This window comes from Molothrus ater, chromosome 18 (assembly GCF_012460135.2).
Source record: "Molothrus ater isolate BHLD 08-10-18 breed brown headed cowbird chromosome 18, BPBGC_Mater_1.1, whole genome shotgun sequence".
NCBI classification, from domain to species: Eukaryota; Metazoa; Chordata; class Aves; order Passeriformes; family Icteridae; genus Molothrus; species Molothrus ater.
In genome coordinates, this window is record NC_050495.2 from 2,808,864 (window position 1) to 2,824,152 (window position 15,289).

General features: G+C 44.4%; 1 protein-coding gene across 2 annotated transcripts in view; it reads right to left on the bottom strand.

Moving 5' to 3' along the window:
* Nucleotides 1-734: 734 nt before the first annotated feature.
* ATP2A2 (ATPase sarcoplasmic/endoplasmic reticulum Ca2+ transporting 2) overlaps nucleotides 735-15,289 on the bottom strand; it is a 43,855-nt gene continuing 29,300 nt past the window's right edge. The window contains exons 10-21 of one of the 2 annotated variants that reach the window (XR_004981205.2): nucleotides 13,104-13,206; nucleotides 12,452-12,583; nucleotides 12,243-12,365; nucleotides 11,803-12,021; nucleotides 10,720-11,055; nucleotides 10,295-10,515; nucleotides 9,134-9,336; nucleotides 8,872-8,957; nucleotides 8,348-8,481; nucleotides 7,251-7,368; nucleotides 5,604-7,150; nucleotides 735-1,860 (exon numbers count right to left, since the gene is read on the bottom strand). Coding sequence is in view for 1 of the 2 variants with exons in the window: in XM_036393287.2 (XP_036249180.1) it covers nucleotides 1,847-1,860; nucleotides 7,030-7,150; nucleotides 7,251-7,368; nucleotides 8,348-8,481; nucleotides 8,872-8,957; nucleotides 9,134-9,336; nucleotides 10,295-10,515; nucleotides 10,720-11,055; nucleotides 11,803-12,021; nucleotides 12,243-12,365; nucleotides 12,452-12,583; nucleotides 13,104-13,206 (1,810 nt within the window). In the remaining variant the exon portion in view is untranslated. The remainder of the gene's footprint in view (nucleotides 1,861-5,603; nucleotides 7,151-7,250; nucleotides 7,369-8,347; nucleotides 8,482-8,871; nucleotides 8,958-9,133; nucleotides 9,337-10,294; nucleotides 10,516-10,719; nucleotides 11,056-11,802; nucleotides 12,022-12,242; nucleotides 12,366-12,451; nucleotides 12,584-13,103; nucleotides 13,207-15,289) is intronic. The other variant, XM_036393287.2, reaches the window with a different exon arrangement.

Consider the following 15,289-nt stretch of genomic DNA (forward strand, 5'->3'; position numbering starts at 1 on the left):
CCCTGTGCTGGGGACAAGTTCCACAGGCTGAAAAAGGGCAGGAGAGCAGCTGGGCTGGAGCAGGCTCTGAGAAACGTCCCTTTCCCAGAGAGGCTGAGGCTGTCAGAGGCCAGAGATGCTCGGGGGCTCTTCCCGCACCTGCCCCGAGCTCAGGTGTCCCCGAGGCGCTGGGGCCGCCCTGCAGCGGGAGGGGCGGTGCTGACAGCGCTGGCCGTGAGTGCCCGGCCCGGCTCCAAACCCGGCAGAGATAAGGGAGGCAGAGCTCAGCCTGCCCGGCTCAGCACTACCATAGTAGGAAGCAGCTGCCAGCAGCACCCTCCACCATCCTATAGAGCTGCTGGAGCATGGAATTCGAGCCCTGTATTTTTAAACCTCACACTGCTGCGTTTGAAGGGTCTCAGACGTGTCACCTCATTTGGATAACGCCGTTTGCCAGCAGGGTGCTGCTATCAGGGGCTGGAGGCTGAGAGGCATTACATTTAATGTAAAACACATTCCTAAGTTGTCTCTTATTCCAAACAAAATCTGGTGTTTGGGCCTTGGAGCAGAGCATTGCAGGACACTTGGAAATTCCAGCTCTTACCCTGGCAGTGCTTTAGCCTTGCCCAGCAGCAGCCTTGTGAGCATCCCTGGTCTGGATGCTCTTCCTTTTGCCTACAGAAAGGAAAGAGACCAGGAGCTACTTTAAGTTGGGGCAATTTAGAAAATAGAAAAGGACAAAAAAAAAATAAAGATGTAGTTGGGAAAGAATTGTTTATTTTACGTTTCTCAGAGGGATTTTACAAACAATGGAGCATTTTAAAAAAACTGAGTGATCAAAGTACTTGACACTGTCCCTTAAACACACACACAAGCCCCTGGACAGAGGAAATCACACCAGCGAGGAGGTCAATACTGCCGAGGAGCAGCTGCATCTGCATAGTTCTAGGAGGAAAGATTGCAGTTCTAGGAGGAAAGATTGCAATGGTGTTGGTGCTAAAAGTGGCATCCTGGCATTAAAATGAGAGCGCGCTGCAGAGCCCTCATGGACCTGCAGGAAACAAAGTGCATCAAATAACACGCCGAGCACGTATTGTAGAATAAATTTATTTACCTGATACAAATGAAACTAGGTGTGATGCTCCTTTACTGTCAGCATGTCAATAGACAATTGATCTTATTTACAACTTCTAAAGGTCACACATGCAGCTGTGGGAACTGGCTACGTCGTTGTTGCTTTGTAGATAAATGCATCACGATATTTTGTATTGCACCAACATCTGTCTTACTGCCTTAGATTTAAATAAGTTACATTACAGTGCAAAAGAGGTTGATTTGCACAGATGATAAAAAAATCCAACGTTATGAAGTGGAGGCTTACGGTTTAACATTCATCTGTAATCGTTTCCATGGATTTATAAATAGGAGAGCATTGTACAGAAGCTGTTGGAGTAGGATGTTTGGATGATACAATACAGAGAGAGATCCGTCTACACCCCAAGGCATGCATTATCTGATATTGTACATTGTATAAACTGACATTTTACATACAGGAATATGGAAATCGGCTGACAGCTCCGCAATTCTTGTTCAAGGATAACCAAACTCTTCTCCATGCAGCACAGAAACCCAGCTTCTCTGGAGAGAGTTCCCACTTGGTAAGCTATATTGCACGTTTGTACATCTGTATCATGAAGTCCTAATGGTACCACACATTTCTTCCACAGAGAACACAATGAGTTTTGTTTTTAAGGGAAAGCAAAGAATCTTTACACGATACATGCAGAAGTTTTGGTAGATGTGTTGCTAAAAACACATGCACGCAACAAAACAACCTTACATTTCTGCAAAATTGTTTAGGAAGCGATTACTCCAGTATTGCTGAAAAGGAAAGAAAGAAAAGGCATCAGTTAATGAAAGGATGAATGCTAAGTATCATTATACAAGCAAGACTAAGATCAACAGTGACAGAAGAAAGAATGTTAAGTTTGGTAACTGGCTGCTCTGTCATTGAAGGGACACTCTCAGGTTACTTTGTTCTTGAAGCTCAGAATCCTCTGGATTAAGGCTCAGCTCCCTTGATTATCAGCAGAGCCAGCACTTCCTACTCAAGACTGCAGTGAAAAACAATTAAGACACATTTAATTAGCTTTTGCCTTTCTCTGCCTGACCAGTGGCAACAGACAATTCTCACTTCTTTGGAATTTTTACTTTCAAGTTCCATACTACGCACTTGTTTTTTTCAGTCGAGGCATTAGGGCAGGTTTGGCCCCACAGTGACCTAACAATGTCCCTTTTCCAAGCCAGGCAGCTGTTCTGGGAAGCAGTAGGAAAGCTTTGAAGAAGTCATTAAACTCCACGGATTAATGTGTAGGCAAAGGGTAGAGTACGGGGTCCTAAAGCTCCTGCTGTACTTCACCCCCAGCACAGCATAAGGTCAGCCTCGTGTCTGGAGAGACTGCTCTGAGTCCCTACAGCTCCAGGGAAGCTCTTCCAAACACTGCTTCAACACTAAAATTTGGGCTCTCCTGCTAAGATTTGAAAACGCATATTAATGCAATTAAGGATGTAATTAGCAGAGATTAGGGAAACAGTTAATGGTTAGAAGTGCAAAAAAGTAAACAAGACAGGTGCAAGAGACAGACGACTCTATTGGTTTTACCTCCCTCCATCTCAGCAAATCCAGCCCCCTTGGGCCGTGTACCATCAGCTCTGGGCTGGAGCTGTGAGGGCTGGCACTGCTGTACTGCATTCTATCAGCAGATTAAAAACTCACTTTCGTACCAGGAACCTCCCCAGCAGCCTCTCTACCAACACCCCCTCGGGGCACTTGGACAGACCTGTAGAAATGGTTTCCTGCAGCCTCTTTTGTACCCATTTATTTGCAGTAACATTTTGGGAAACCAAGTATGAACTATTTTTATTGCTCGGGTGCCAGCAAGAAGGAGCAGCTCAGCACTTTGGATTGCTCACACGTGAAAGCAGAGAGAGCCCAAGGCACTGCAAAGACAAAAGCTCCTGGCTAAAAAATTCAATGCATGACTGCAGCTGCCTGAGCATCCTCCTTGCTACAGAACACAGGATTCAGGAGGAGCTGCTCTCATTCCAAAGCCCAGTGGGTTCCCAGCACAAGCCAATATCCTTCCTGGTGTTCCCAGCATAAGGCAGCATCAATCACACGATTGATCCTGGTCTTACACACCCCTCTCACAGTAGAGAATAAGCAGTGATGTGTGAGGGCACCAAGGAATCCAGAAAACAGCAGAGATGAAAAAGCTCGGTGAGATGGGAGCAAAGAGAAACAAAAAATATGAAATTATTTTGTAAGAATGGAGTGGGAGATCAAGCCTGAGGAATTCTGACTTAGTCCTGCTTGAACAAGGTCTGGTGCTGTTTGTGGGCTAACATGGTTCAACAGGAGTTACCTTCCTCAACCCCAGCACTGGGGAGGTTGGAGAGGAAACATTTGGGACCAAACAAATGAGTCTGTCCTGAAAAGTCCTCCCTTCCTGGCTTCTCCAGCTGAAAAGACTGAGGCTGAAAGATGACAGGATCTATACAGCTAAGGATAAACACTTTAGTCCAGACATTTCCTGCAGAAATTACAAACTTTGCACTGCAGTTCTGTACTTTCTGTGACAGAACAGCCCTCAGCTCCTTCAGCTCCTGCTGCAGCCTCCCCCAGCCTGCTCAGCTGCCAGGGCTGCAGGCCAGGCCCAGCAGTCCAGCTCAGGATCACTGGGATGTGATTCCAGGGCAGGACGCTTCACTGCCCAGGGGGAAACTCCTCCGAACGTTTGGCCAATCCCAACCAGCCAAGGGTGGGATTTACAGCACTTGGAGAACAGAATCCTGAAAGCACAGCACAGCTGCCCTCCAACCTGAGAACCCTATGGCTCCATTTCTGCAGGGAAACTTGGACAAGACCGGGAGAAAGAGAAGAAAATCAGGGCAGATGAAGATTTCCTGGGCTCTGTAGGAGCACTTTATAAAACCTGACTGTTCCTGTAAGCCCAGGAGCCTGCAGGGATGGATCCCAACACCTCCATTTGCCCATCACTCATCCAGATTTCAAGGCAAAGTCCAAGGAACACAAGGCCCTACCCAAGTGCCTCTGAGACAGTGGCAAAATGAGCTCTCAGATCCCTATGGAAATCCATGACAAGCAGCAAGATTCATCTTCAACACTGACAGATCCAACAGAGAAGGTGCTGAATTCTGAATATTCTGAATTCTACTTACTGACAGTCATTTTCCCCTTCAGCTTCTTAAGAGAGGCAAAAAGGGGCTGTAGAGCAGGATTATTTGGCATAAAAGACAGGAACAGGATTGTACAAGAAGCAGAATTATTCATGGTGGCAGCCACACACGTGGCTTTAAAAAGGGCACCACACGGTGCTCTGAGGTTCAGCAGAACCTGTGTTCAAGGGTTCAGTGGCACTCCTGCCCTGGAAATGTCTGTCAGTAGCAGGGGGAGCACACAGAACTAAGCTGCTCATTTGTTTCCAGCAAATAACACACTGGTGCACGCTTTGATCTCAAGGAATCCTACATCACAGAACTGTTCGTTTTTGTTTCAAGAACAGGGATGAGTCTCACACTGCTCATCTGTTATTGATACAGCCAAAGGCCAGTGAAGGCCAGTGGTTTCATGGAATGCAAACCCTTAGTTTGGCTCTTCCACACCAAAAAAGGGCATTTGAGGGGATTTGAATGCTCACAGTTTGGCAACACACCTGCTCCATCATCAGGTCAGCTCCTCTGAGCCACCTCAGCATCAACTCAAGTCAAAGTCTCTATAAACAAAGTATCACAATGCCGTGGAATTGCTGATGTTCTGAGGGAGCACCTCTCCACTCGAGAGCTTAAACCTAGAGAATTCTGTGTGCCTGCTGGCTTCCAGCTGGCAGCAAGAGAACATGGCCTGGAACCACCCTTCCCCTCCAAGAGGGATCACAAAGCTGTTTGAATTTGGTTACTGAAGCAGACTGAGCCAGCACAAGATAACAGCACCTGCTGCTCTACAGACACAGTGACCCCAGGGCAGCTTTCAGAGACTGCCCTGTGAAGCTGAGACTGTTCTTTTGCCTTCTCAGATGGCAAATAACAAATCATGAGCTGCTTTTGCCAGGAGCAGCACCTGCCCTTCGAGCACTGCAGGGACCAGGGAAGGGTGCTCAGCTCTGAGGGGCAGCCCCTGATTCAGAGCAGGGAAAAGCTTTGGAGTAAAGCAGCACCTGACCACGAGTACCAGAGAGTTTTGGACACTAAACATTCATGGTAACAGCTGTCAGGGTCTTAAGTTACAGATTTGTCTGATTTTATCTCAAACTTAAGACCAAAAGCTGTAAGACCTTGGGGCACTAAGGCTCCCAGGTGCTATAAAACAAGACCCTAGAATACACTAAACCAAAAGCAAGTGCTTTGCCTTTGGAATCAGTAATTTGAGCTTCAGACCACAAAACAAGAGTCTAAAGTGGTGATAATAATGTAGCACAGCAGAGTTTGACAAAACACAGCATGGGAATGAAGGAAATTACTATTTATTCTTCAACATGTATACAGCATATGCTATTTTACAGCAAGTCACCACTGGCAGGGTGAAATGGAAGAAAAATACTCACTTTAGTCGATGAAAGTTGGAAGGCATTGGAGAAAAACACCACAGTTAGGACTGTTAATGACTTACACATTGTTGATACAGGACTGAATTTGAAAACATGCTTTAACATTTACCGTAATAATGAAGGTGGTTAGTGCCACATTAAAATAAAAATAGTTCTATACAATATGTTCAATTTGGTCATGTGCTATTTACAGATTTTACAAAAAACACACACGAGCTTGTTACTTCAAGTCAGGCTAACAACAGGCCAGCAGAGTAACTCCATGTATACAACTGAGCATTAGTGCCCTAAGTGTAGGAAATCCAATTTCTAGCTATGCAGTGCAAGTTATTTTTTTAGGTCTCATTGCAAATTTTGATCTTAAAGGGGAAAAAAAAAAAGAAAGAAAGAAAAAGAAAGGCTCTGACACGTGTAAAAAATGGTATTAAACCCCAACTTAAACCCTCTTTTGAATTGAAACAGATTGTGTGTGTTAAAAAGGCTTTAGACAGAAGTAGCCCTCCCTATCCCTGCATAATGGGCAACACTGGCAAAGTAAGGTCTGTTACAATAAAATACAATAGACAAATAAATAATCCTTAAAAAAAACAACCCTATGTGTGTGGAGAGTATGGAAGAACCCCAGCAGGCTGCACCTGGAATGGTATTTTCTGCACGAGCAAGATCAGGCATACCTCATACAGAAAGTGGTGTCAACAAGGACAGTCAAGAACCGAGAGTGAGGGAAGAGGGGACCGAGAGGAAATCCTGACCCAGGGAGCAGGACTCTCTACCCAGTGCAGAAAGTTCTGCTTGTGAACAAAACCTGACTTTATGACAAATTAAGTTTGGATGGTCATGCAGAAGACAAACAGTTACATGCTTTTTTAGTTTTAGACAACACACATTCATTCCCTAAAATCTGCTGCCAATTTAGTTTGATAGTGTCCGCTGGCTCAAAAAAAATTTACTTTTTTTTTACATGATGAATAGACTATTGAACAGAACACTGTACATGCTTTTCATCTACAAAAAAATATTTGCATAAAATAGTGTTAGTTCTCTGTACATGTCAATGGACACTTTAACTGTGTATAAAAGAGGAATATATTGCCCCCACTGAAGTCAGAAAAAGCAAAAAACCAAAATCTAGATTATGAAACCTCCATCACCGGCAAATATGTTCATGTGAAAATTCAGCAGAAATAGACAGTTGCTCTAAACAATAAAAAAATTAAGTTAAACTTTTTTTTTTTTTTCTCCTTTGAATGTAAAACTCGTCACCATGTCAGTCAAGACCAGAACATATCACTAAAGTTAGTGTCTGTGCTGTAAAGCCAGATAACCAGGGGCAGAGTAATGAACACAAACGGCCAGGAAACTCCTTCGGTGCATGCTGACAGAGCACAGGGTTTGGTGGCAGGCCGCACACTATCATCTTTACCAGGTTCCAGGTAGTTACGGGCCACATATTTAAGAGTTTCATCCAGCAGAATGACAGGGAGGGAGATTTTCAATACCATCAGCCACTGCGTCACGTTCAGAGGGGTGATCTGGAAGATAATCTGAAAGAAAAGCCAGGGGTTACCAAGCTCCCCCTGCAGCCCCAGCCGAGGCTCTGCTCTGTCTGGAAGTTCAGGGTGGGGGTAAGGCAGGAGCACTTACTGGCAGTGGTTCCACATAAAGGATAAGGAAGTGGAGGGACATGGACAAGCAAATGGCCCCCACCAGCCAGATGTTCTCCCACGGGGGCATCCTCATCAGGGACTGGTTTTCTGACAGGCTGCAACAGAAACATGGCTGGTGTGTGACTCTGGCAGCAACAGGAAGCTCTGAGAACCACAAAGCAGCCTGGCACAGCACGGGGACCCCAGGCAGGAAACAGCCCAGTTTGGATGCTGCAGCTTCAACTGGCCTGGAAGTCAGCTTAGCACAGCCACCATCAGCCTCAGGTCTGGTCTAAAAAGTCTTGAGTGTTCTGTGCAGACCTAGTCCATTCTTCTCACTATGACCCCAAAATCCTCTCCCTGGGAGGGAAAGGGAAGTGTGGACACGGCAGCCTCAGAGAGCTGAGTCTACCAGGGCCCCAGGTGCACCCTCTTCTGCTGGAGCTCACTGAAAGACTGACACAGAGAGGGTCAACACCTTTCACCTTCCTAATGCTGGCTCTTGACTCCATCTGCATTTCGGCTGTGCTGGAGGAGAGGCTGAGATCCAGAGCAGCAGATGTAGAGCAGTATCTTTATGTAGGACTACCCCAGTGCACTTGTATTTCAAGTTTATTTGTTTTTAAATTAACTGACCTCTAAGCTATTTGAAGAAAAATACCCTTGACATTGTGCTATTTAGTGGTTTCCATTTATAATCTAATATTAATTGGCTAAACCCACACTCCCTTAGGGCAGGAAAAACTATTTTCCATATCTTCAGCATTCTTATTTTAGTTCTCCTTGATATCACTTTATACCAACATAGTAGGGATAATCTGATTGATTAAGCTTAGATTAAAAATAATGGAAAATATTTCAGTTGCTTGTGCTTAGTAAAATACCAGAATGAATTGGCAGACTTAAAAATACACCTTATGATAAGAGATCTCAAATGTTATCTAAGAGTCTGGTAGTGCAAACAAACTGAACTCAGAAGGGAAATGTGACTCACTCTTCATTAGCTGAGCTGTTCACCAAGGATCAAATTGCACAAAAAGCAGGATTTTGGATAAGCTTTGCAGGGGCTTGGCTTTCCTGTGGGGACATACGAACCTGTTGAGAGCATTGCACATCTCTATGGTGACAAGCACAGACAGAGCCATTGTCATCGGGTACGGGGACTCAAACACCACACAGTCCACCCCATAGAAGTCTGGATTGTCCTCCTTGCACTGCAGAAAATGGCTCTGGAACAGAACAGACACAACTCACTTCCAGAGCTTGTTAACTTTTAAAATGCAAAATAGGCCACCAGGAGAAAACCAGTGAGGGAAAGGGAAATTTCTACTTTGACTGAAAACCACTGCTTACAAACTTTTGTCTGCTTTAGAAAAACCCTCTTTAGGCTTTCACTTACAAGACAACAATTTGTCCTTCAAATTGTTAGAAGCTCAGGTATCCCACCTCTGAGCTTTCCTATCAAGACTAATTAATCACGATCAAGTTTTACAGGAACAAGTCTGAAAATGTTTAATTATACAAATGCCTGTAGCCTACCGGGTTTGTACAGTCATTTCAAGTATGAAAGCAGCAGCAACCTCCCCTCTCCCCCCAAAGATATTAAACTGAGCAAATACCAGCTGGTAAAAGGAAACTTTTGGACCACCATCAGCAGCAATAAACCACCAAGCAGCAGCACCCACTGTGGCAGCACCAACGTAACCTGCAAGAAAACAAAAAGCTTTTCTCAGCACTGTGACCTGTACGCAAGACAAGGCCTCATTTGCCACACTTTAAACTTCACAAGGCCTCAAGGCTTCGAGTACTGAAAAAAAAAATAAAAAAGGTTGTAATTCATGTGTTAGTCTATTTAAGGAAACAAAAGCCATTGGTACTCACATCCAATAGCCAGGTAACGGAAGAAGAGCCAGCCACTGATGAGGGGCTCCTTGGGGTTGCGTGGGGGTTTGTTCATGATGTCCAGGTCGGGAGGGTTAAAGCCCAGCGCCGTGGCAGGCAGACCATCAGTCACAAGGTTCACCCACAGCAGCTGGACAGGAATCAGAGCCTCAGGAAAACCCAGGGCAGCAGTCAAGAAGATGCTACAAAGAAACCCACCAGTTACAAGATTATTCTTGTGCATGTCTGTAATGTTTAAGCCTAAACCTGCAGCAGCACTTCTGTTCTCTCTTACCCACTGAAGATCACAAGCTGAATATTCACCATCAGAAAACTAAACACACACCCAAGAGCAAAGACTAACCACTGGCATGTAAGCTTTGAAGCATTGCCTTCTGATAACTTCAAAAATTGAAGACTTTTGACTTTAGGGTTGTTTTTTCTCCATTCTACTTGTCTGTAAATAAAGGCTTGCAAACCACTTTCTAAGAAACGCATTTTGGCTCCAATAACTAACCCTCATTTCCCTAGATTACTGCTATTCCCTGCAGAAGTTTATTGAGCCTGTAACTTTCATGGCTCCAAGCCTGTGAGAATAAATAAAACAGAAACAGGGGCTGCAGCAGGAGCCATATGAAGGATGGCTTAAAGCTGACAAGAAACAAGGCAAGACAATTGCTGTGCTTTATCCCACTCTGGGAAGGTCTGCTTTGATGGAAGGACTGTGAGGAGATCAACATTCACATTTTGTCACCAGCAATGCATTCTGTAGTGCTGGGTCACCACTGCTCCTCCCAGAGGAACACAAGACATGTTCCTGGAACCTGAGGTTAAACAAACATCTAAGCTATGCCTGGGACTATGTTATCTGAAATTCCACATCTCGTACTGTTTGATTAAGGTTTTGGTTTTCCTTCTCTAGGGAATTATTCCAATCATAGAAATAACTGGAAAGCACTACCTACTGAGCTAGAATATTCTAAAGACAACTGTGCAACTTCTGGGGCAAGCTACAATTCTTCACTAAAGACAGGCCAGAAACATGCAGCTTCCACAGAGACCCACTGCCTGGAGAACCTCCTTCTCTGGTTTTAGTGAGAAATACTGGAAGACTCCATCATCACTACTCTAGCTCAAAGAAAAAAATAAATTTAAACCTACCAAACAACTTCCCCAACATTGGAGGAGATCAGGTATCGGATGAACTGTTTCATGTTGTTGTAAATTGCACGTCCTTCTTCCACAGCAGCCACAATCGTGGAGAAATTGTCATCTGCTAAAACCATTTCAGAAGCAGTTTTGGCCACTGCAGTGCCAGAACCCATGGCAATTCCAATTTCTGCTTTCTTCAGTGCAGGGGCATCATTGACACCATCACCTGTCTAAAATGAGAATTCAGGGTTGGAAATGAATCAGTAAATAAGGTGGGCATTAACACACAGATCCAGAAAGGAATTTTGCACTGGGTGTGGTTTTGGATCCTCAAAACTCATTAAATGCAGGGAAACATGGAAGCAAGTGTTGTCCAGAATGGGGAATTAGGGTTTAAACATCATCTGCCCTTCTAACCAATACCCATCACTCACCATGGCTGTGATCTCATCGAAAGACTGGAGGAACTCCACGATTTTGGATTTGTGGGAAGGCTCCACGCGGGCAAAGCAGCGGGCGTGGTGACAGGCATCCCTCTGGGCAGCCAGGGACAGCTCATCAAACTCCCTGCCCGTGAAGGCCTTGGTGGACACGTCCTCATCCTCCACAAAGATCCCGATGCGGCGGCAAATGGCCACGGCCGTGCCCTTGTTGTCCCCGGTGATCATGATGACCCTGATGCCAGCCTGCCTGCACAGCTTTATGGATGAAGCCACCTCAATCCTCGGGGGATCCAGCATTCCCACGCAGCCCACAAATGTCAGGTTGGTCTGAAACGAGATCCAGAGAGTTTTAGTGCAAGATCCTGCAGATTTCTCCTCTAGTAGCAGTGAAATAATTGTTTTCCCTGCATGCTACACCTGTGTTGTGACATCTGGGATCACTCCTTGTCCTGCATTACCAAATTTTGCTTCAAATGCACTAATTTGAAGTTAAAATGTATTCTACTTGCCAGCCTTGCAAATTCAACCTGCAAGCATTGGGTCTTTCATCTTTATCATCAGGGCCAGGAGCAGAGAGAGCACAAGCCAAAAACTCATGCAACTGTTATTACTTTTCTCCTAAATACCAGATACAGATTTCATTGGAAAATTACAGAGCAGCTAAGATGATAATCACAGACTGAGCCCTTGCAGCTGACAGCACAGAGGCAGGGAAGTGAACCTGACTCTCACAGAGGTATGTGCCATCACAAAATCCCCAAAAAGGTCTTGCAGTTGAGCAATGCCAAACTGAAAAACCGTAAAAGCTGAAACCACAATGCAATTTTTGGACTGTTTAACTGATTTCTTCTTGGGCTTTTAGCCAAAAAAAGCTACCTGCTGTCAACAATTTCTTCTAAAACACAAAGTCTCTTCTTAGACTGAGCATTCCCTCCATACAATGGGGAACTGTTGTGTCTGTCATCAAAAATACCCAGAAAGAAAATTCTCAGATGTAACTTCCTCGAGGAATAATCAAACAGAAGAAGCCACCATTCTCCAGTTTGGGAGAGGAAAAAGTGCTACTGATCTTACCTCATAGTTAATGAAATTTGAGGAGTCCTCCAGATTCATTTCCTCTTTTTTGGGAGGATTGTCATGGGTTGCCAGAGCCAAGCACCGCAATGTGTCTCTGCCAGTTCCCCATTCTCTAATGACAGACATTATTTTCTGCTTAATTCCTGAGGTCAAAGGTATTTTAGCATTTCCAACACGCACATGTGTGCATCTGTCAATCACACCTTCAGGAGCACCCTGCAGAGGCAAAAAAAAAAAGAAGTAATTTAGCTTAATAAATCCTTTCCATTACAACATCTGCTTAAATTACCAAGTCCTTCCTCCCACTCCAAGCTGCAGTTAGTTGCACTGTAATTTTTAGTTAATTTTTAATTTACAGTTACATTGTAATTTTTAATTTTTAAAATACTTTGCAGCCCTTCCATCACCTCTCTCTCTCTCTCCAGTCAGGGACTGACCTTAACAAACATTTTGCTCATGGACGTGCGGCTCGGTTTGTTCGGGGTGCAATAGACAGACATGGACTTCCTGTCTCTGGAGAATTCCAGAGTGAATTCTTTCTTCATCAGTTGCTTTATCACCTTTTCAAAACAAGAAGCAAAAGGTGCATTCAGGTGATGCACACTGCAGAGCTGTGTGCCAGCAGTGGCAGTGAAGGAGGGCTCACCGAGTTGCAGGCGTTGGCGCGTTCGATTCGGGAAAGTCCCTTCAGGTCTGTGTCAAACACGTTCATCTTCTCCACCAGACACGTCAGCGCCGTCTCTGTGGCTTCACCAACCTTCTCATAAACTCCCTTAGCCTTGAGTTAACACAAAGCAAACAAAAGCACAGGACTTTAAACCTCACCTGGAACCTACCAGAGACAAAAGCTCAAGTGTCACAACAGGGGAAAAAAAAACCAAAACGCTTTACAAGATCTCATGTGGCTCATGAAACAAGTAAAGCTATTTTAAAAGAGCAGCTTTGAGGAGTTTAATTTGTAGGAATTTGAAGCCTTTACCCTCAAGAGCAGCAGAAAGAGATGTCAGTATTTATCATCAAGCATTTAAGACATTCTGAGACTTGGTAGCAACCATAAGGCAGCAAGGCAAAGCAAGAAAGCAGCATCAGGAGATCTCCAAATTACAGATTACACTTGCTGCTGGATTTAGTTCTCAGTGTTCAACAAACAAGTAATTCTCAGAATTAATACTTCAGAGAGCCTAAATACTCTCCCCCCTTCACTAGAAGGGGATTTAGCACTGGAAGGTATTACCCAGACAGATGAGAACATTTATCCTCATTCCCACACTCTCCTCTGCTCCAGGATATGAACTTACTTCATTGTAATCCAGAGAGGAATCATTGCAGAGTGCACAGATGGTTGCAAGTTCCACAAGACCATCATACTGGCTACATTTAATGAGTTTGTCATCTTTGTGCCTTTCAGAGGAAGAAAAGGAGGAGACTGAAGTTAGTTATTTAGTATTAGCATCTCATTTCTTCATGCTCTTTACTGCATTTCCATTTAGTACAATGCTCATTAGTTATGCATTTGGAACTATACAAGTGTTGTTGGGAAGAGCAGGATTGCTGAAGGGGAGTTCTGGAGTTTGGATCAGGATCATGAGGGGAATGAGGAGGTCACTGATGACATCAGCCCCAGAGTGACAAAAGCTCAGTGCTCCAGTGCCAGTGTCACACACAGCAGCCTGGAGAAGGGCTCAGGCTGACCCTGTGCAGGGCTTGGAGGGAGCTCCCAGCAGGACAGGGATATTATTGCAGGATGCCTGAGCAGCTCGGCTTCCTTCCTGCTGCACAGTCTGCAGCTTTACTGCAATGCATGAAGTGCATGTACTGGGCAGGCATTAAAGCACATTTTCCTCTTTAATTTCCTAACAATTGATTTGTATTGTATGTGAGCCTCCTAAAGCCATGAAAAGTGAAGTCCTTTCACAAGACTAACTTCATGAGGAAAAAAATGCTCTTTTCTAGTAGTGAAACAGATTCAATAATCAATATCTCAAGGCTTCAGAGAGGGGAAGGTACATTTGACATCACAAGAAAGAAGCAACTTCTCTCCTTTCACACTTGGAAACAGTGAATTGATTCCTTTTCTGGAACATTCCCAGACTTCTACAGCAAGCACAAGAGAATGGAGACAGTGCTCAGTACTGTTATCTTCCCCTAGCAAAATTACCACGACAGAGCTAAGAGAGAGCATCTTTTATTAAAGCTCTGAAGGAGGGGGAAAAAGGTCTGATGGTGGAAAGATGTGGATCATGACTCCAAGAATTCACAACACAGACTATGACATGTCCCATTATGTAAGCTTTTGTTCACTTGTGGTACTGCAAACAAATTCCAGCGTTGTGTAACACAGCACGAGAACAAAGGGAATCTTAAGGAAACAAGTATGAAGTTTGTTTTTTAATGGTTCATCTGGCATATAATCCTACAGCCATAGGCTGTGGCTTTAGAGTCCAGCTCTCAGGCTGTCACCTCATCCATCCCACCCAAAACTTCCTGTTTTCACCTGTTTTGAACTCAAAGAACACCAGCATACTGGAATATTCATAATTTGTTATACCAGGGTGTGTTTTTTACAGCCCTCTTTTTTTCTGTTCCTTATCAACAGTTTCTGAAGAACAATGCAGAGCCTAAGGTGCTGGGATCAGTTCTGGATAAAGGAATTCCTTTTCCTTACAGCTCCAGGTTTTTCAAGATGAACTCATTTGAAGGTCAGATGCTATCTGCCAGCTTTTGCTGCAGCTCTTAATTCTTGTTGGGTTTGTGCTCTCAGTTTGCAGTAGCACTGAGTGTGCTGAGACATGGCAGAATTACTCCAAACTCTGACAATCTCCCAGTCCCCCTGGAAAACAAATCAGTATGAAATCTGGGAGGTTTCTAGTAAGAAATATTTGTGATTTTATATTCTGGATGAATAGGGGAAAGTTAGGTATGCTATATTTTAACAGTAAGTGAAAAATTACTGATTTTGTGCAAGAACAGGTGATGGTTATGAAATGGAATAGGCTGTGGAAGCCAACGGTGTCTGAAGTACCAAGTAAGACCTGTCAGAAATGGTTCATATCTGGAGCAGGTCCTGCTCTGGGGCAGTGCAATGGATGAATTCCTTCTTGTCCCCCCCAGACTCCATTTTCAGTGACAGTTTGCAATCCAAGGTGAAGTCAGTCACCTTACTTAAAATCCCCCCAAAGCCACTGCTTCAAAAGCTGTCCATAAATGCAGAAATAAAGCAGCCCTCAGGGCTGGGGTTGAGCTGAGTTTCCCTGTGCTCCAGTAAGAGCCTTTCTGAGGCAATTTCCCTCTCTCAGAATCCTTTGTGTCCCCAATGAAGTGAGTTTAACACGCTGGTTCACATTCCCTCAACTTCAGCAAGTGAAAACAGCACATTACCAAACATTGCTGTCTGTCTCATTATCCCCCACATCTGTCACCACACTCTATTTTATTATTTTGTTTATCTGGAGCTCTTCTGAGCCCAGCTGAAGTGCAATAGCTG